The sequence below is a fragment of the Monodon monoceros genome, unplaced genomic scaffold (genome assembly GCF_005190385.1).
Source record: "Monodon monoceros isolate NGI ecotype Baffin Bay Population unplaced genomic scaffold, NGI_Narwhal_1 Super_Scaffold_21, whole genome shotgun sequence".
NCBI lineage: Eukaryota > Metazoa > Chordata > Mammalia > Artiodactyla > Monodontidae > Monodon > Monodon monoceros.
The window spans coordinates 96746106-96763432 of NW_021703778.1; the positions used below are offsets into that span (position 1 = coordinate 96746106).

General features: G+C 44.1%; 1 protein-coding gene across 1 annotated transcript; it reads left to right on the forward strand.

The window, feature by feature from the left end:
• Window positions 1-464: 464 nt before the first annotated feature.
• GJD2 (gap junction protein delta 2) lies at window positions 465-4368 on the forward strand. Its single transcript, XM_029239059.1, has 2 exons — window positions 465-1056; window positions 2071-4368. The coding sequence occupies exons 1-2, from the start codon at window positions 986-988 to the stop codon at window positions 2963-2965; spliced, it is 966 nt and encodes a 321-aa protein (XP_029094892.1). The 5' UTR covers window positions 465-985; the 3' UTR covers window positions 2966-4368.
• The last annotated feature ends 12959 nt before the right edge of the window (window positions 4369-17327 follow it).

The window sequence follows — 17327 nt, forward strand, 5'->3', positions numbered from 1 at the left end:
AGCCAAGCAGTCCTCTCCAAGGGAGACTGAAAAGCGTCCTATTGTTGCCCCCGCTCTCCTTCCCCCATCCAGCGTCTGCATTCAGTGAGGGAATTTTAGTTGTATCACCAAAGACAAAAAGCAAAAGGTGAGGGATGCGCGGAGAGACCCTAAACTACCTACTCACGCCCCTCCCCACTCACCCGCGAGTCTGCTCCAGGCTGCCCCTCCTGCCGGGGGCTGGCGGTCAGGTGAGGTTACCTGGGCACCCGGAGAAGCCCCGAGGGGCGCTGCGATCCTTCCTCTCGAAGTCGCCCCACTCCCTGCCGGGGCCCCAGGACTCTGGCCCCCTCTCTCCCTGCGCGCATCCCCTGCCCCTCGGGCTTCGGCGCGCAGCTACAGCCGCCCGCAGCGCTCGACTCCCCTCCGCCGACCTGGCGTGACGCAGGCGGAGACTACTTAAGGCCGGATTAGAGGCGGCGGCCGCGGATTCCCGAGCCCTGCAGCCGGCTCCGCGCGCTCCGCCCCGGCTTCGCAGGCGGCAGCGCGGGAGCGCCCGGTGCCCGCTGAAGTGCCAGGCGCGGGGGCTGGGGCCTGGACCCTTTTTTGGCTCCCAACCCCCGTCGGTGAGTGGGGCCCAAAGACCTCGCTCGGGCGGGCGGGAGCTCGAGGACCTGCACGCGGCCACCCCCGCTCCGCCCCGCCCCTCGCCCGGGCATCCGCCGGCTCCAGACCTGACCCCCGGACGGCGCTGGCGGTTCGTGGCCGACCTCTGGACCGCGCCAGCTGCCCATCAGTTGGGCGTGCTTGGGTTTCCTTCCCCATTTCCCTCTTTTAAGTACAATAAAAGGGAGAGGGGAATCGTGGATTTTTAAAAAATTTTGTTTGATTCTTTAATTGGGGGGCAATTCGCTCCCAGTCGGGAGGTGAGGCCCGGGGAGTGGCCAGGAGCGGGGACGTGCCCGGTACTGCCCAGTCTTTGTCTGCTGCCTCCGGATGCACAGCGATGGGGGAATGGACCATCTTGGAGAGGCTGCTGGAAGCCGCGGTGCAGCAGCACTCCACTATGATCGGGAGGTAAGGGCGCCGAGCCGGTCATCAGCCGGCCCCGTCGGGCGGCCCCCGGGAGTCCTTTCTAAAGTCCAGACCGAGTCCCGACAGCCCTCAGACCATCCTCTGACCCCTTGCCATCATCCTTGGCCCATGCGCCTGTGTTCCTGGCATTGAGGGATTGCCTGATGCCCAGTGATGCCCTCCTCCTCTGGCAGCTCCTCGTCCCTTCCCTTTGAGGCACCACCAGGGGATTCACTCTTCTCCCATTAGCAAAGGAGTTATTGGCTCCGTCGTGGTCCCCCCACTCTCTGGAGTCGGAGCCAATCTTCATCCGGTTCCCTAAATAGAATCTACAAAGAAGGCAGGATTGTATTTGGACAGAGAAGGGCAAATGGGGAGACAGATTTGCTCTTCAGAGCAGATGTATCTTTTCCCAACAAACATTTATTAAGCTAAACTGATTTGCCTGTTAAAACTTACAGTGCCAGAAACCGACACACCCAATTGACACTTTATGTGTCTCTATATGTGTATATATGTATATTCACATACATAAATACTATATATATTCATGTATATATGTGTATATATAGTCATAGCTATCTGTTTATATAAAGCTTAAGTTCCATATTCATACTGAGGCTAAACTAAATATCCTCTTGGAGTAGTTATATACATATTCTGTGTGTAGACTTTGTATTCTCTGTGTTCAGCTATTCCATGTACATTTGCCGTATCCAGAGTGAAGGTGTGTTTTGTGCCTCTCTACATTCCATGTAATCGATCTGTTGCAAATACACCAAGTCCAGTGTAGGGAGGTACACATGCTTGAGATCCCTGTAGTATGAAGTGTTCCCAGTCTACCAACATCCTGCAGAAAGGGAAGAGACAAAAAGGTTTGCTGGATTCCCAGTTCAGTACCACGAAGGATGGATAGCTCCCCAATCAAGGACGGAGCTGGGAAGGGAGGCGTAGGGGTTTCCTAAGTCAGTGACTCAGCCCATGAGAACCTCTCTCCCTCCTTTGTCCACTGCTCAGGATCCTGTTGACTGTGGTGGTGATCTTCCGCATCCTTATTGTGGCCATTGTCGGGGAGACGGTGTACGATGATGAGCAGACCATGTTTGTGTGCAACACCCTGCAGCCCGGCTGTAACCAGGCCTGCTATGACCGCGCCTTCCCCATCTCCCACATACGTTACTGGGTCTTCCAGATCATAATGGTGTGTACCCCCAGTCTCTGCTTCATCACTTACTCTGTGCACCAGTCTGCCAAGCAGCGAGAACGCCGCTACTCTACTGTCTTCCTAGCCCTGGACAGAGATCCCCCTGAGTCCATGGGGAGCGCTGGAGGACCTGGGGGTGGGAGCAGTGGTGTTGGCAAACGAGAAGACAAGAAGTTGCAAAGTGCCATTGTCAATGGGGTGCTGCAGAACACAGAGAACACAAGCAAGGAGACGGAGCCAGATTGTTTAGAGGTTAAGGAGCTGACTCCACACCCATCGGGGTTGCGCACTGCAGCACGATCCAAGCTCCGAAGGCAGGAAGGCATCTCCCGCTTCTACATTATCCAAGTGGTGTTCCGAAATGCCCTGGAGATTGGGTTTCTGGTGGGCCAATACTTTCTGTATGGCTTCAGCGTCCCAGGGTTGTATGAGTGTGACCGCTACCCCTGCATCAAGGAGGTGGAATGTTATGTGTCCCGGCCTACTGAGAAGACTGTCTTTCTAGTGTTCATGTTTGCTGTGAGTGGCATCTGTGTTGTGCTGAACCTGGCTGAACTCAACCACCTGGGCTGGCGCAAGATCAAGCTGGCCGTGCGAGGGGCCCAGGCCAAGAGGAAGTCAGTCTATGAGATCCGCAACAAGGACCTGCCACGGGTCAGTGTTCCCAATTTTGGCAGGACTCAGTCCAGTGACTCTGCCTATGTGTGAAAGGGCAGGTTTTGGAAAGGTCTGAGGGATGACAAGTAGCCCCAAGCGCAGACGACTATGGAGAGTGGCTCTATCTGCCCTCATTTATGTGGCTGTCATCACTGAGATGTAGAATAAGGCTGGTTAAGAGAAGATCTTGCCTCAATGGGAGAGGAGAGAAAGTAGAATGATTACATCACACCACTGGTTCCAGAGACAGTTTGATAGAGTGCTGAGAGGATGAGTTGGACTTCTTTGAGTCCTTTTGTTTTGTGGTCCAGTTTGATCCTGATCATAGTGGACTTGAACGGCTACCAAGCAGGACTTAGCTCTGCTAAGCTCTGTATTCTGGTGAATGGCGTGAGTCAAATAGTTTATTGGTACACAATTTGTGACCTATCTCAACACATCCTTCCATCCTGGGCTGCAGGACAAACATCCTTGAGGCATCCTTCATGTACCTCTCCCATCAGCATGCCCCTCTCCCTCCGCCCAGGATAGCATGCCAGCTTTTTTTCTCAATCTGGCCTTACAGTAGACCTAATATGGTTTATCTGCAAAGCTAGAGGGAATTCCATGGGGTGCTTTTTGGAGAATGGCCATGGCAGAGGTTCGCATTATAGCCCCGTCTGACTGGCCCTTAGTCATTATGAAAACTTTAGGAATGTCTCAGTATTTCCAGTTTTCTAACTCGAACTGCACTGGTGCTGTTTATTAGGGGCAGGGTGTTGGGTGGGAGGGAGGGAATTGAAATATGCAACTATAATAGTCCTGTGGGATGGTTGTTGCCCTGTTAGGCATGTGGTTATGAGCTTTGGGATATTTCTGCCTTCCAGATTGTGGACTTTGGACAGCATTAAAAATATATTTGCTGTTGTTGTTGTTAATATCAAGGGTGTCTACCCGAGCCACAGAATTTCTAACTGGTGTATTTCACTCATTTTCTTGTATAGTTTTGCTGTGCAACACAGCTGCACTTCATTTTGCCATGGTTTGAATTTACCTGTGTGCTCACACCAGAGACCTTAATCAGCCCATGTCAATCCTGATTTATTATTTTATCAGCTATTTTTGAAACACACACAATCACTGGCTTAAGAAACCTGGAACTAAACACTATTGGCTAACACGTGTTTACGGATGCTTATTTGGGATATACACCAAAGGTTCAAAAACCTGTTGCTTTGGACTGTGAATATGTTTCCTTCTCTTTGCTCATATTTATTTAAGTGCCATCCTGTACCTTTCACATGCACTGCGTATTTAGTTAAAGCACTGGCCAAGAATAATATTTGGCTAATGTGCTTTTATGAAGCCCTCTGTTTCCTTTGCATTATCATTATGATTTTTGGTTTAGATATGGACGTGGTGTAACACACAACTGAGGATCTGTTTAAAATAAAGTTCTTGCCTTTTTTTTTTAATGGGAAGAGTCTGCAATTTTCTATTTTGATTGGGATTCTATTTATTTAAATATATGTTCAAACTGTTTTGTTACATATTCAAAAAAAAAAAAAAAAAACAACCAGAACTTTGGGGGCAGGAAGTGAAGGACGGTTGAAAAGTATTTGAGGGATGACTGATAAAGTCCAGCCACTAACAGATGAGAAGAGGCTCGTGCATTTTGTGAATGTATAGAAGTGTGTGAGGAGGTATTCAAATAGTAGTATTTACTAACTCCTTTCCATTCTAGTCCAAGATTTCTCTGCTTGTCTAAGGATATTTCTTGTAATAAAATGTCAATGCTATAATATATTAGTTTATTCCAGGAGTGGAATTATTTTTCCCTTTCCACCGTACTTTCATGCTATCAGTTGTTACATCTAGCAGCATGCTGTGCTCCCTATCATCTCTTTAAGGCTTGATGTTTAAATGATGCTAACCCAAGAGTCAAACAGAACCTTCTAGACCAGCACTGTCCAATACAACTTTGTGTAATGATGGTAATGTCTACTATCTTTGCTGCTCAGTATGATAATGACTGTTGAGCTCTAAGAATGTGGCTACTGCAACTGAAGAACTAAATTTCTAATTCTATTTAATTTTAATTAATTTAAATAGCCATATATGGTTGGTTGCTACTGTATCATACAGCACAATTCTAGACTTTTAATCAAGCATTTCTTATTGGGTTCTTTCAAAGGAGACTGATCCTTTGCTTATATGTCCTAAGAGATTACATTTTACCCACACATTTTACTAGCATGTTTGGCATTTTCTGTCTACATGCGGTCCCATTAGTTCGGTAGACCAGTACTCTTCCTCTGTTCTTAAATGCTATTCACCTTCTAATTCCAATGCGTCCTTTGTCTGAATATTGCAAAGCAATGTGGAATTTCCTGGATGCTTGCTTTTCAAACACAATTGTTGCATCCTTTAACTATTGCAGTGCAGATGCCAATTTTAGAATGAAAATATGTTTATTTCAATCTATAGGTTTCCATCTGCAGTATAAACAGGCAGTTGAAAAGGATTATTCTTGAATAAAGAAAGAGATCCTCCTCTGTTTCGTATCTGGTGAGCTAAAAATGTTTTAAGACACCTCCCAGAGATGGAGGAAGAGTGTTTTTTGAGAGCTCTTAGCTTACGCTTGGGCGTGAAAGAAGTAGGAAGCTGTGTGGAAAACAAGGGCTGTTGTATTTATGCCGTGATGTGAGATTGGAGAAACGATAGTATTTCCTGGTAGAAATGCATCCCATATCAGTGGGGCTGATCTATTTCAGCTCTTTGATGCTTCCAAACACCCTCAAATGGTAAGAGTATTAATTCACTTGTCGGTAGTGGAGCAGGGAACACACCTTCCTCTGGGCATATAGAGTCATCCCTCAGGATGACTGATGTGTGTCAGTTTGATTCTTTTGCTTTCTATTTAATGAGGGAAACACACTGATAATTTGATGGTTCACATAGCTATGTGATGGATGTGACCTTAACCTGTACTTTTGATAGGACAACACCAATCTATTCTCTTAAATTTAAGAGCCTTTTGGCGAACCACAGGCCCTTTTGGCCCGTGTGTGCACAATGTGTGTGTGTGTGTGTGTGTGTGTGTGTGTGTGTGAATGTGTGTGTGGGCGCATGCACGTTGGTGGGGTGATGAATGCTAATGTGTGAACTGTGAGTTTAAAATCTTGAAGAATAGCCTAGAGAGACTGAAATTACTTAGCCGGGGGAAAAGAAAGCTTAAAGCACAGAATTTGTCATTTTTAAGTCCTCAAATATTTAAAGGGTTAAAAAATATGAAGGATAATAGCTGTACTCACTGAACTCTGAGAGCAGAGGAAAAGGACTGGATTTAAAATCAAGGGTGCGGGAAATTAAGAAAGTACCAGAAAGAACATGGTTTCCCTTTTACCTCTGCTTTTCTTTCTTTCTTTTTTTAAAAATGCTGTTTCTTCTGCAGGGAATACCTGTCCCACTACCTCCTTTCACTGGGTGTGTTCCTCTTCACCCACTAAAAATCAGTCTGGCTGTCTGTTCACACAGAAACTTATTCTAAACTCTCCTCCAGGCTAGCTAAGTGCACCTGCACTGTGCCTCCATAAAAGTCACTCTGTCCCTTGCTGCGTGGAGATGAGATGTTTCCAGATCAGTGTGTGGCTCCTTGAGGGTGGGAACCGTGCCTAACCCACTGTAACCATATGTGACATTCATTATCACCATCTTATCTACTACCAGAGAGATGGGTGCCTCAGTTTTCCATCTGGCAACAGTCTCACAGACTCAGAATATACGGATGCTAAAAGCATCCTTCGGAGACATTAAGTCAAAGCCTTTATTGAATGGTTGAGGAAACTGAAAGACTTTAAGATCAAGACAGTGAGTTTCTTGGAAAATGATGTAAGCATTTGTCCTGGAGGATTGGAATATTTAGGAAACAATATTTATTTATATTTATATTGGTTTTACTTACTTTATATTTTACCAAGTATATTAGTCTGCTCAGGCTGCCATAACAAAATATCACGGACTTGGTGACTTGAAAATCAAGAATTTATTTTCTCACAGTTCTGGAAACTAGAGGTCCAAGATCAAGGTGTTGGCAGGATTAGTTTCTTCTGAGACCTCTCCTTGCTTTGCAGGTGGTCACCTTCTCTCTGTGTCCTCACGTGGTCATTCCTCTGTACATGTGCACCCCTAGTGTCTCTGTCTGTGTCTTAATCTCCTCTTCTTTATGAAGACACAAGTCAGATTAAATTAGGGCAGACCCTAATGACCTCATTTTAACATAATCACCCTTTAAAGGCCCTATCTTTAAATACAGTCACATTCTGACCTGGAAGACACAATTTAGCCCATAATACTAAGTATTTTCAAACCTTAAGTACCCTTATGGTTGCAGGGGGGAGGCTTATATAATTTATTGTACAAAATGGGATACCTTTGAGAATGAAAGGGGCAGATAGCTAATTGAATGGAACACCAGAACAATGGGTGTAAATTGGATCTGTCCTGAGCAAACCAAGTTGTGTGGCTACTTTACTTAAGACAATCCACTGCCATTGAGTTCCTGCTCCAGGGCCTCGAACCCTGGAGATAATAACACCTAAGTCTCAGCTCTTGAGAAGGGCTGTCAAAGCTGCTTCTCAGACAAACAGATAAAATTTTATGTCAGTAATAATGGGAAAATAATACTTAAAGAATATGAATGCCTTTGCCCCACTCCAGACAACCTAAATTAGAATCTCTGATGCTGTAGCCTGGGCATCTGTATTTTATTTTCCAATTTCTAGGGGATCAAATGTGTACTCAGGGTGGAGGACTAGGGATTCAGAGACATTAGCATAAAATTACGACAACCAGATATTTGGAGGTGAAATTGGGAAAGGGCCAGAAGGGAAGTGTGAGGTCCTCACAACAGAGCTGCCCTTGCTTACGCCACGTGCGAGGTTAGTGATGAGATGCTCTAGATGGAAGGCTAGCAAAAATTCTCAGACTTTAGGAGTAGAAGCAGTGGCCCTGGCGGTGAGAGGGGCTGACCAAGGATAGGGCCTGGAGTGGACAGAAGAGGAGAAGCTCAGTTTGGGGGGTGAAAGGGCAAGTTGCAAAGGCAAGTTGCAAAGTGGTTTCATAAAGTTCAGGGAGGTGGAATCTCAAGGAAGAAGGCCTGTTCTGAGTATGCAACTTTAATAAGCATTCAGCTAGATAAAATAGCTAAATACCAGATAGCTAAAGGCCTCAAAACCATCCACTAGACTTGGTGAGTGAGTGAGTGGGAAGTGAGAAAGAAGAAATGGTGAGCACAGACCATCCTCTGCTTTTCATACTTCCAGACCTCCTGCAGGTTCCATAGAAGCAATTAAAATCAGAGCAGACCAAGGGTAAATTATCCATCCCATCCCAGCCAGGCCTCTGATACTCAATCAGGCATGGCGAGCCAGCTTTATGACTACTCAAAGATTACGTTTCTTTAGGAGATTGTCACACACCAGACAGATGGTGTGTTAGCTCAAGAAGACCTGGTGGAACCCAGCCCAAATGAGTATTGTGGCTAAAATGTGTTCAGTGGCTCTTGTCAGCTTTGGGTCTTGGGGCTGTAAGCCAAATGAGCGTATAGAGAGGTGTCTGAGAGGACACTGGTGCCAAATACCAATGCACAACTTGCTGTTGTGAATCAGATCCTTGGTTCACCCAGGCCAGTGTTCTAAGTGTCTGTCAGCTGGGGCAAACCAGTTCTGAGGAATGGATCAGTTCTTCTCTCTGGCTCCAAAGACGAGGATGCTCTCCAAAACATGTTTATTTAACTTAATAAATAAAAGACCTATCATCTATAACTACACCCCAGCTCCCCAATACCCAACCCCTTCCCTGAAAGTTCCAGTCTCCCCAAACATCATGCAATAGAAAGTCATTCAATTCAATTCACTGCTTTCTTGGGCACTGATGGTGTGCAAGGGCTTAGACTAAGTGCTAAAGGAAATTTAAAGACAAGTGTGGTGCCTCAGAGGGCCTACAGTTTATCTGAGGGAAATAAGACAAGTTCATAAGGCAGAATGTGAAGTGCCATGTTCAAGGCTCAAGGTATTCTGAGATCTAAGGAGGGAGCCATCACATCCAATGTGTGTATGTGTGTGTGCTGAAGGCGGGGAGCAGGTCTAGAAAAATGTCACCATCGAGGTGGTATCGAGATGGGTCTCCTTGAAGAATAAAGAAGGAAGTGGGGACCAACATAAACATTCACCTCCAGCAGAGAAGTCTGGGACATAGTGGAGAACTGGGGTATTTTGTTTTGCCTGGACTTCACAGAGAGAAGTGGTGGCAAGTGAGTTTGGAAGGTGAGTGGAGTGGACCACATTGTACACCGGGCAAAGGAAGCTGCACTGAATTGGGGAGAAATGTGAAGACACACCTTTCAGCAAAGCCTCTTAATGCCATCGTTTTGAGTACTTTTAGGTCCCCAGGCATCAGCCATACTGTCCCTTTCTGACCAAGCTGAGATACCATCTCAGGATGAGCCTTGATTTGGAAAACACATTTCAATCTCAACAGTAAAGGATTGGAACAAATATCCAGGGTGAAGGTTGGTGATTTGGCAGCATGGCTCCATTAACATTAGTGGGAGTTAGTCAGCTAAATCCCAGACACTGAGCAGAATCCTCATGCTTATTTACCACGATGACCTTCCTGCTGTGAACTGATACAATATTTCAGAATCACTTAGAGCAGATTAAGCTTTGTATCATCTCCCTCTCCTGAAAGGGAAATCTTTTTGAAAATTGCTGCTCTGTGCACTGAAATGTCTGTATTTGTGGGCAACTCTGGCCAGTGGGAACATATGGGCACCTAAATATAGAATTGGTGAATTTTGATACCTCTGAGACGTTTGATCTGGGGAAATTTTATCGCTTGTACCTGTCTCCAGGTAGGGACCAAGCTTTTTGCAAATGAATTGCTTTCTCCAAAAAACCTTTTTGTTTCCTTTTTGATTAATTTTCTATTTCCTTCCCTCCATATTTTCTATTTTCCCAAATATAATAAAAGAAAAAATTCCTGAAGGTTTTTTTATACGAAATCTGAATGGTCTAAAGATTTCTCTTCATGATCTCAATAATAGCAAATACATGTTAAACACTTCCTCCTTAACCCTCACAACAACCCTGAAAGAAGAGTGCTACGTATGATTACCTCCATTTTTTAGATGAGGAAACCAAAATATGTAGATGTTAAGTCAACTTGCCTAGGGCATACAACTAGTCCATGGCTATGTCTAGACTTCAGCCCATGCAATGTGATGTTGAAGCCAAGTTTTAACACTTCAAGACATTACCATCAAGAAAGCTCTGCTGGATAAGGTCTCAGGAAACCTGGTGTTGTGGTCTGCTACCTTTCTCTCAGTACATCTTTCATTGGGACATTTCTCCTCCCCCTTCTCCCCACCAAATGTTCTTTTCTTGGCGTGTCTTGGTGCAACATGAGACTGTGAGGTTTTCCAAGGCATTGCCACATCATAGTCACCATTGTTTCTGCAGTTCCTTGTCCAGACAGAACAAGGCTTCATAAATGTCTATTGATTGAGTAAGTAAGTCACCTTGAGGTGGGATGGGAAAGGTCATTCCATTCACTTCTTCATTTTGTAGATACAACTTAGATCCAGAGAGTATGCCTGAATAAAGAGCTCCAGGTTAGATGGAAGTTGAGGCAGGGTGGGATTAAGAAAGTAGCTTGTCAAGTTGTCAGGAAAGGATAGCCTGGGTGGACAAATGTTGCTAGCAATTATTTGCAAAGTCAGAGGTCCTCTGACTCCTAGCCCATGTCTCTCCCAGCATAGGTCATGAGAATCATGAGTTGGCAACAGTGTTGGAGAGAAAGAGATCTTGTCTTGGTTAAGCATATGGCCCATCCAGCTCTGAGACACCATATTCCTGGGCTTGATCCAGGTCAGAGGATTAACTCAAGGCCACAGACCTATGGCCTTTTTCCCCAGTTGTGCATGTGGGTAAACGTCTATCTCTGGGAGCACCTTGGGCATCTCCACACTCCTTACTCTGAGAGACCATGTTCTTGAACATTTCTTCCAGAACCCCTGGTCAGCATGGGGGGTTACAGATGGAGCTCAGGCTCCCTTAGGCCATGAAGAATACCTCTGACTCTTACCCATCCTGACTGCAGCTTCTCTGCAGGTTTCTCTCTCTCTCTTCCAGGAGCCCATGGATGACCTGCCCTGCCTGCTCATTGGCGAGTGTTTCCCATTGTTGTTTCGAAGCTTCTCTCCCTGCCCCATTTTTTCCATCACTATGCTTTGCCTAAAAGGAACTCAGAAAATTCATTTATTATTTTTGCACGTATATACTGAATGCAGTATTTATACATGCTCAGCTCTGAGCTAGGCACTAAAGATACAGAAGACATGTCAGACAAAACCAAAGGAAGCAGCTTGGGGCTGGTCTTTCTTTTTTTTTTTTTTGGTACGCGGGCCTCTCACTGCTGTGGCCTCTCCCGTTGCGGAGCACAGGCTCCGGACGCGCAGGCTCAGCGGCCATGGCTTACGGACCCAGCCGCTCCGCGGCATGTGGGATCTTCCCAAACCGGGGCACGAACCCGTGTCCCCTGCATCGGCAGGCGGACTCTCAACCACTGCGCCACCAGGGAAGCCTGGGCTGGTCTTTCTTTACAAGGAAAAAGGCAGAGGTGAGAGAGAGCCAATCACAGATGGAAAAGAGCATGAGCAATAGAGTTCCAGAGCCTTCCTTTAGAGAAGCAAGCAGACTATATGCATCTGATGCCAAAAGTCAATCTTTTCTTTTATAAAAATATAAGAATATAACCTCAATTGATGCTGTAGGCCAAAGATAACTTTGTGACCTGGACATAGGGATATTTTTTCTCCCTTTCCAGAAACTAAAGTCAAATTATAATATCAGCTATTGGTTTCTTCAGTTATAAGAGCTGTAATAGTGATAATAATGACCATTTTAACAATCATGATAGTGATAGTAAACATTTGAGTAGATGCTTTTTCTCACCTCTTCCCTGTGTACTGTCTTATTTGGTCTCTGCAACCCCTGTTTATGGAGTGTGCAGAGGACAGAATGGGTGGTACTTGCTTTTCCTTAAAGGAGCAAAACTCAGAGCTTCAGGTTTGGTGGCTTGTCCAAAACCACTGTTAGTTTTAATACAGGTGAGACAGAGCCCTGTTCTCTGACTTATAATCTGATGTACTTTCCATCTTGACTAGTCAAATGCTAAGCTTTAGATCGTCAAGAGAGATATCTAGAAATGTAAGGAGGGAAATGAATATATTCTTAGAAAGTGGTTTCCTATACTTCCAAAGAGGTTGCAAGGAAATGTGACAGTCCAGTCTTTAGAGAAGGATGTCGGTCTTGGTCCCTTGGGAAGTGCAATTTGTTCAGGACAGTTAGAACAGTCTTTCACCTGGACTGCAGACCAGAGGAAGCTGAAGTGAGCATCCTGACAGGGTAGCCAGGTCTGACATGGGATCTTCCCCTTAGCTATTTTCCGTGATTCCAGAGATGAGAGAGGAAATGAAAAGCAGCACTTTTTCTTTTCAAAAAACCCCAGCACTTATTTCCCCTCATTACAAAAGTAATGCACATTCAGGGCAGAGAGAAGCACAACAAAAAAATTCTGTCACTCAAAGAGAATCATTGTTACCTGTGTCTGTCCTTTCGTGTACACCTGTGTAAGACTTCTATTCAGTAGCTAGAGAGATGGGTACACACAGGACCATGGATGCGGGGCTCCTAAAGGTAACATCACAGTGTCCATACTATTTTGTAGACTTTTTTCCACTTGGAAATAGATAGTCAGTATTTTCCACGTCAAAAATACCTTCACAACATGTTTTTGATTAGTGGATATATGTTCCATAATATGGTGGTACCAAAATCTACTTGAACAGTTCCCTAATTTTGGATATTTGGATTGTTACCAGTTGTCACTGTCATACACAATAGTGAGGTTAACACCTTTGTACACTTCCTGGATTGCTTCTTCAGGATAACTGGATTACAGAGTAGGCACTTAACGTTTTTTGCTATGTTTTGCCAAATTTTCAAAAAGTGACTGTGAGAGTGTTAATAGATGTTGGTCATTCATGAGAAAGTTCAAGAAGCAGGTAATTTCTGAGATTCTGGCAAAACTAGCTTATGAGACAGGAAGACACAGAAAGTCTCCTCAAATTTGTTTTGGGCGGAAAGGTGAAGGAAAAAAAATTTTTAGATTCATTTTTGTCTGTTATTGAAAACAATCAGTAAGTGTGTGTGTGTGTATGTGTGTGTGTGTGTGTGTGTGTGTGTGTGTGTGTTTGTAATGGGAGCTAACTCTCTAAATACAAGATGTCAACACTGAGACTCTGGGAGGCTGTGACTCCTGAGATTGAGACAAAATTCTTGGTCCAAGGGTTGAGGATGAGCATAATGCGTAACCAGGTCAGGGAAGCATCCTGGAGTATCCATAAAAGGACGGCACAGCTGTGAGAAAACAAATGCATATAATTAAATCCTGAAGGCCAGCTCATGCATTGGGTCATGAAGCAACCTTAGCTAAAGGAATCATGTGGTTGGAACACACACTAAGTATTCAAAAGCCAGCTGGTGAATCACAAGGAAGGCATGAAGCCCTATCTCCTGGGCACAGAGGTGGCGCTCCACTCAGCCACCAAGCTTTTATACGTCTCCTGTCAGGCCTATGCCTGGGCTAGAACCCAAGTGGCTGAGATGGAGATTTCATAAAGAAACCGGTGTAAAAACTTATAAGTTACTTCTCTGGGGATACAGCTAGGCTAGAAAGGGCATGTAAGATAACCGATCCTTATTAAAAGGAACACATATTTCCAAAGGAACTCTTTTTCTATCAAGTTACCCTGAAATTTATTTAAATGAAGGTGCATTTGATAAAAATAGCAGTTTCCTTCTCTGTGCCTGGGTGCTAATGAGCTCAGAAGGCACTGATTCCTCACTTTGATATATTCGCTCTCCTCACCACACCTCTCTCTGGCACTCCTAGGATCCCAGGGTGTTGAAATGAGGGTGGCTGGTACTTAAAAAGACTTTCCTGGGTGAGAAAATACAATGACGTAACAATTTCTTTTTTAAGGAATGAGGGAAGAAGGGAGGTGAGTGGTGGGTAGAAAGAGTATTGTTTTAAGAAAATTGGAAGGCCAACTGACTTCACTTGTCTGCATACTTTGTGGGGGTAGATTTCGTATCTAGCATGTACTTGGGGGCTTTCTGGGGTCAAAGGAATAATAATAAATTAGGAATATAGGAGAATGACAGGTAGCTGGCAGGTAGTTGCAAGCACAGGCTTTAGAGTCACCTGCCCTACAAAAATAATAGTGACATGCAATGTAGTAGTGTCCCATGATCATCTCTGATTAATATTGACACATTCGTTCTACAGGTATTTACTGAGACTCAGCTGTGGGTCAGACACTGAATTAGCTTCTTGACTCTCACTTTCTAGTTGTGTGATCTGGGCAGTTACTTAACCTTGCTAAACCTCCGATTCCAGATCTGTGAAATGGAAATAATAAAGCCATCTATCTCATTGGTTGTTGGGAGTCATAAACTTGATTATGTTTGTAAAGAACTCTTCTCATTGCTTGTTACCTACTAAGTGCTTAATAAATCTTATTGGTTTATTATAATCATGATTATTACTATTAATGAGACTCTAGGTGATTGGATGTGGCTATCGGTACATTGAATTTATCACAGCCCTGTCTGCAAGAGGATACTGAAGAAGGAGAAAAGAAACATAGAAAGAGGAACCTGGCAAGGACATCAGCTTTTTCTCATCCCACAGTTTGTCTCAGGCCAATGCCGTGACTCCAACGGTCAATTTGACGGGAGGACCAGGTGATATGTATAGGGAGTACATGATATAATCCAGCTTTGACACCAGAGAAGGTGGACTGGGCAGCCAGGACATTGGCCTTCTTGCTGAAGAAGTGGTTAGAAGGAGAAATGGAGGAGCTGGAAATCCCTTTTTATTTACCTAGAACTTGGCTCTGTTGCAAGATCTAAATAAACTACTTCCATTTGTGTAGACTTTTATATTGTCCAACAAGATGCTATCATCCACATTCTCCCACAATCCTCCCTCAACAACCTTGTAAGACAGAATAGAAAATAGCCCTGTCTTACAGATGAGAAAATGGGGTTTAGAGACACTTATTCTTTAATACCAGTCAACCAGGCACAGAGTCAGGATTGACGCGAAGCATGCTCGAAACCCAAACCTCCAGTTACTAGAATGTCTGCTATTCCTACTACTGACGCCTTTACAGTTCATGTGGATATCTGTGCTCTTCAGAGTGCTTTTCTGGGCAAAGGGAAACTTATTTTAACCTTGGACAGACAAGAACATGATTAAATAAACAAAACTTTTGGAGACATTGCAAAGCACATAGAACAAAGTCTAAAGCCACAGAGAAGAGAACAGTATGGAGGTTCCTTAAAAAATTAAAAATAGAACTACCATATGACCCAGCAATCCCACTCCTGGGCATATATCCTGAGAAAACCATAATTCAAAAAGAGACATGTACCCCAATGTTCATTGCAGCACTATTTACAATAGCCAGGACCTGGAAGCAACCTAAGTGTCCATCGACAGATGAATGGATAAAGAAGATGTGGCACATATATACAATGGAATATTACTCAACCATAAAAAGAAACGAAATTGAGTTATTTGTAGTGAGGTGGATGGACCTAGAGTCTGTCATACAGAGTGAAGTGAGTCAGAAAGAGAAAAACAAATACCGTATGCTAACATATATATATGGAATCTAAAATTTTAAAAAATGGTTCTGAAGAACCTAGAGGCAGGACAGGAATAAAGATGCAAACATAGAGAATGGACTTGAGGACATGGGGAGGAGGAAGGGTAAGCTGGGACGAAGTGAGAGAGTAGCATGGACATATATACACAACCAAATGTAAAATAGATAGCTAGTGGGAAGCAGCCGCATAGCATAGGGAGATCAGCTCGGTGCTTTGTGACCTCCTAGAGGGGTGGATAGGGAGGGTGGGAAGGAGATGTAAGAGGGAGGAGATATGGGGATATATGCATATGTATAGCTGATTCACTTTGTTATACAGCAGAAACACAACAATGTAAAGCAATTATATTCCAATAAAGATGTTAAAAATAAATAAATAAAAGGAGAAATATAAATAAATAAATAAAGCCACAGAGAAATTTGAACATTATTGTTATTTATTATCCATGACCCTGATCTTGTTGAGGCACTACTAATGGACTCATTTATTGAATTAATAGCTGTGAAGTTCTTATGTACAGTGTCCGGCATATAGTATGTCCTCAATGAACTCCTGTGTTGCTGAGTGAAAAACAAATAATTTTACTTACTGAGTGCTTATTAAGAGCTTTACATGTAATAATGCATTGGTAACCACAACAAGCCTCTGGGCCCATTTTAGAGTTAGAGAAGAGGAAGCTGGGGCCCAGAGAGGTTACAGAGCACTAAGTGTGGTATGAACTCATTTTGGGCTGTATGTATTTGCATGTAGAGAAGTCTGCAAGGAATATATACCTGTCCTTGAGTGGTAAAGAAATTGGGGAAATTTAAATTTAATTCAACTTACAGATTTTCCACAAATAGAATATAATTTATGATACTTGAATATGATACAATTATGATATATTTAATTTTATAATCTTCAAGAATTTTACCTTACTGCATTTAGAGGAAAGTAGGAGGTTTAATACTGTCTGGCCTTCTGTGGCTTAACTTTCGTCAATTGTTTATTCATGAAAGTCTTCTCAAAACACTCAGATTAAATGTGCCACCAACGTCCAGCCTGGGCTCTGACTGACACAAGCATCCGCTCTGTGCTACGCTAACGCAATATTCTTGTGAGGAAGGTAGTTTAGACCCAAACTGTAAACTACAGGTGGAAATACTGAGATGAGTGGCTAGCTTGCCCTAGGCTATGAGGAAAGAGTACCTAATTACAAAGCCTTTTGTTAATTTTGTCTTCACTGGAATCTTATAATGGGCTTAAGGGAGCAACCGGAGGTGGAAGGGCAGAGATAAGAGCTCAAGTCACTGACAGGTAAAGAGGGGAAGGCTCTTGGCTGAATTTACCCTCCCCACTGACAATCTTAGAATTCTGAAACTTGGTGCCTGGGGGAGTTGGGTGGAGTAAGGGATAAGGTCCGGGAGGCAGTGGGTAGATTTGAAGGTAGAATCTCTACTGAGATTGGCCAGGTACAAAGCTAGATTATTGGGATGTTGGAGAGGAAATATTTGTAAGACATACTCCACAAATATTTGAGAAATTCTAAAGGTGGCTCAGCCCTTATCAGACTTGGTCCCAAACAACTGTGCTGTGGGCAAAATTTCTCATAGACCTTCCTCCCTCCCCCCTCCCCCTCCCTTCCTCTCCCCCTC

Bases quoted from the DNA above. Each gene is read 5' to 3' on its own strand.
- GJD2 (XM_029239059.1), top strand. From the start codon at position 986: ATGGGGGAATGGACCATCTTGGAGAGGCTGCTGGAAGCCGCGGTGCAG. The intron at 1,057-2,070 runs GTAAGGGCGCCG...TCCACTGCTCAG, and splicing joins CACTCCACTATGATCGGGAG to GATCCTGTTGACTGTGGTGG.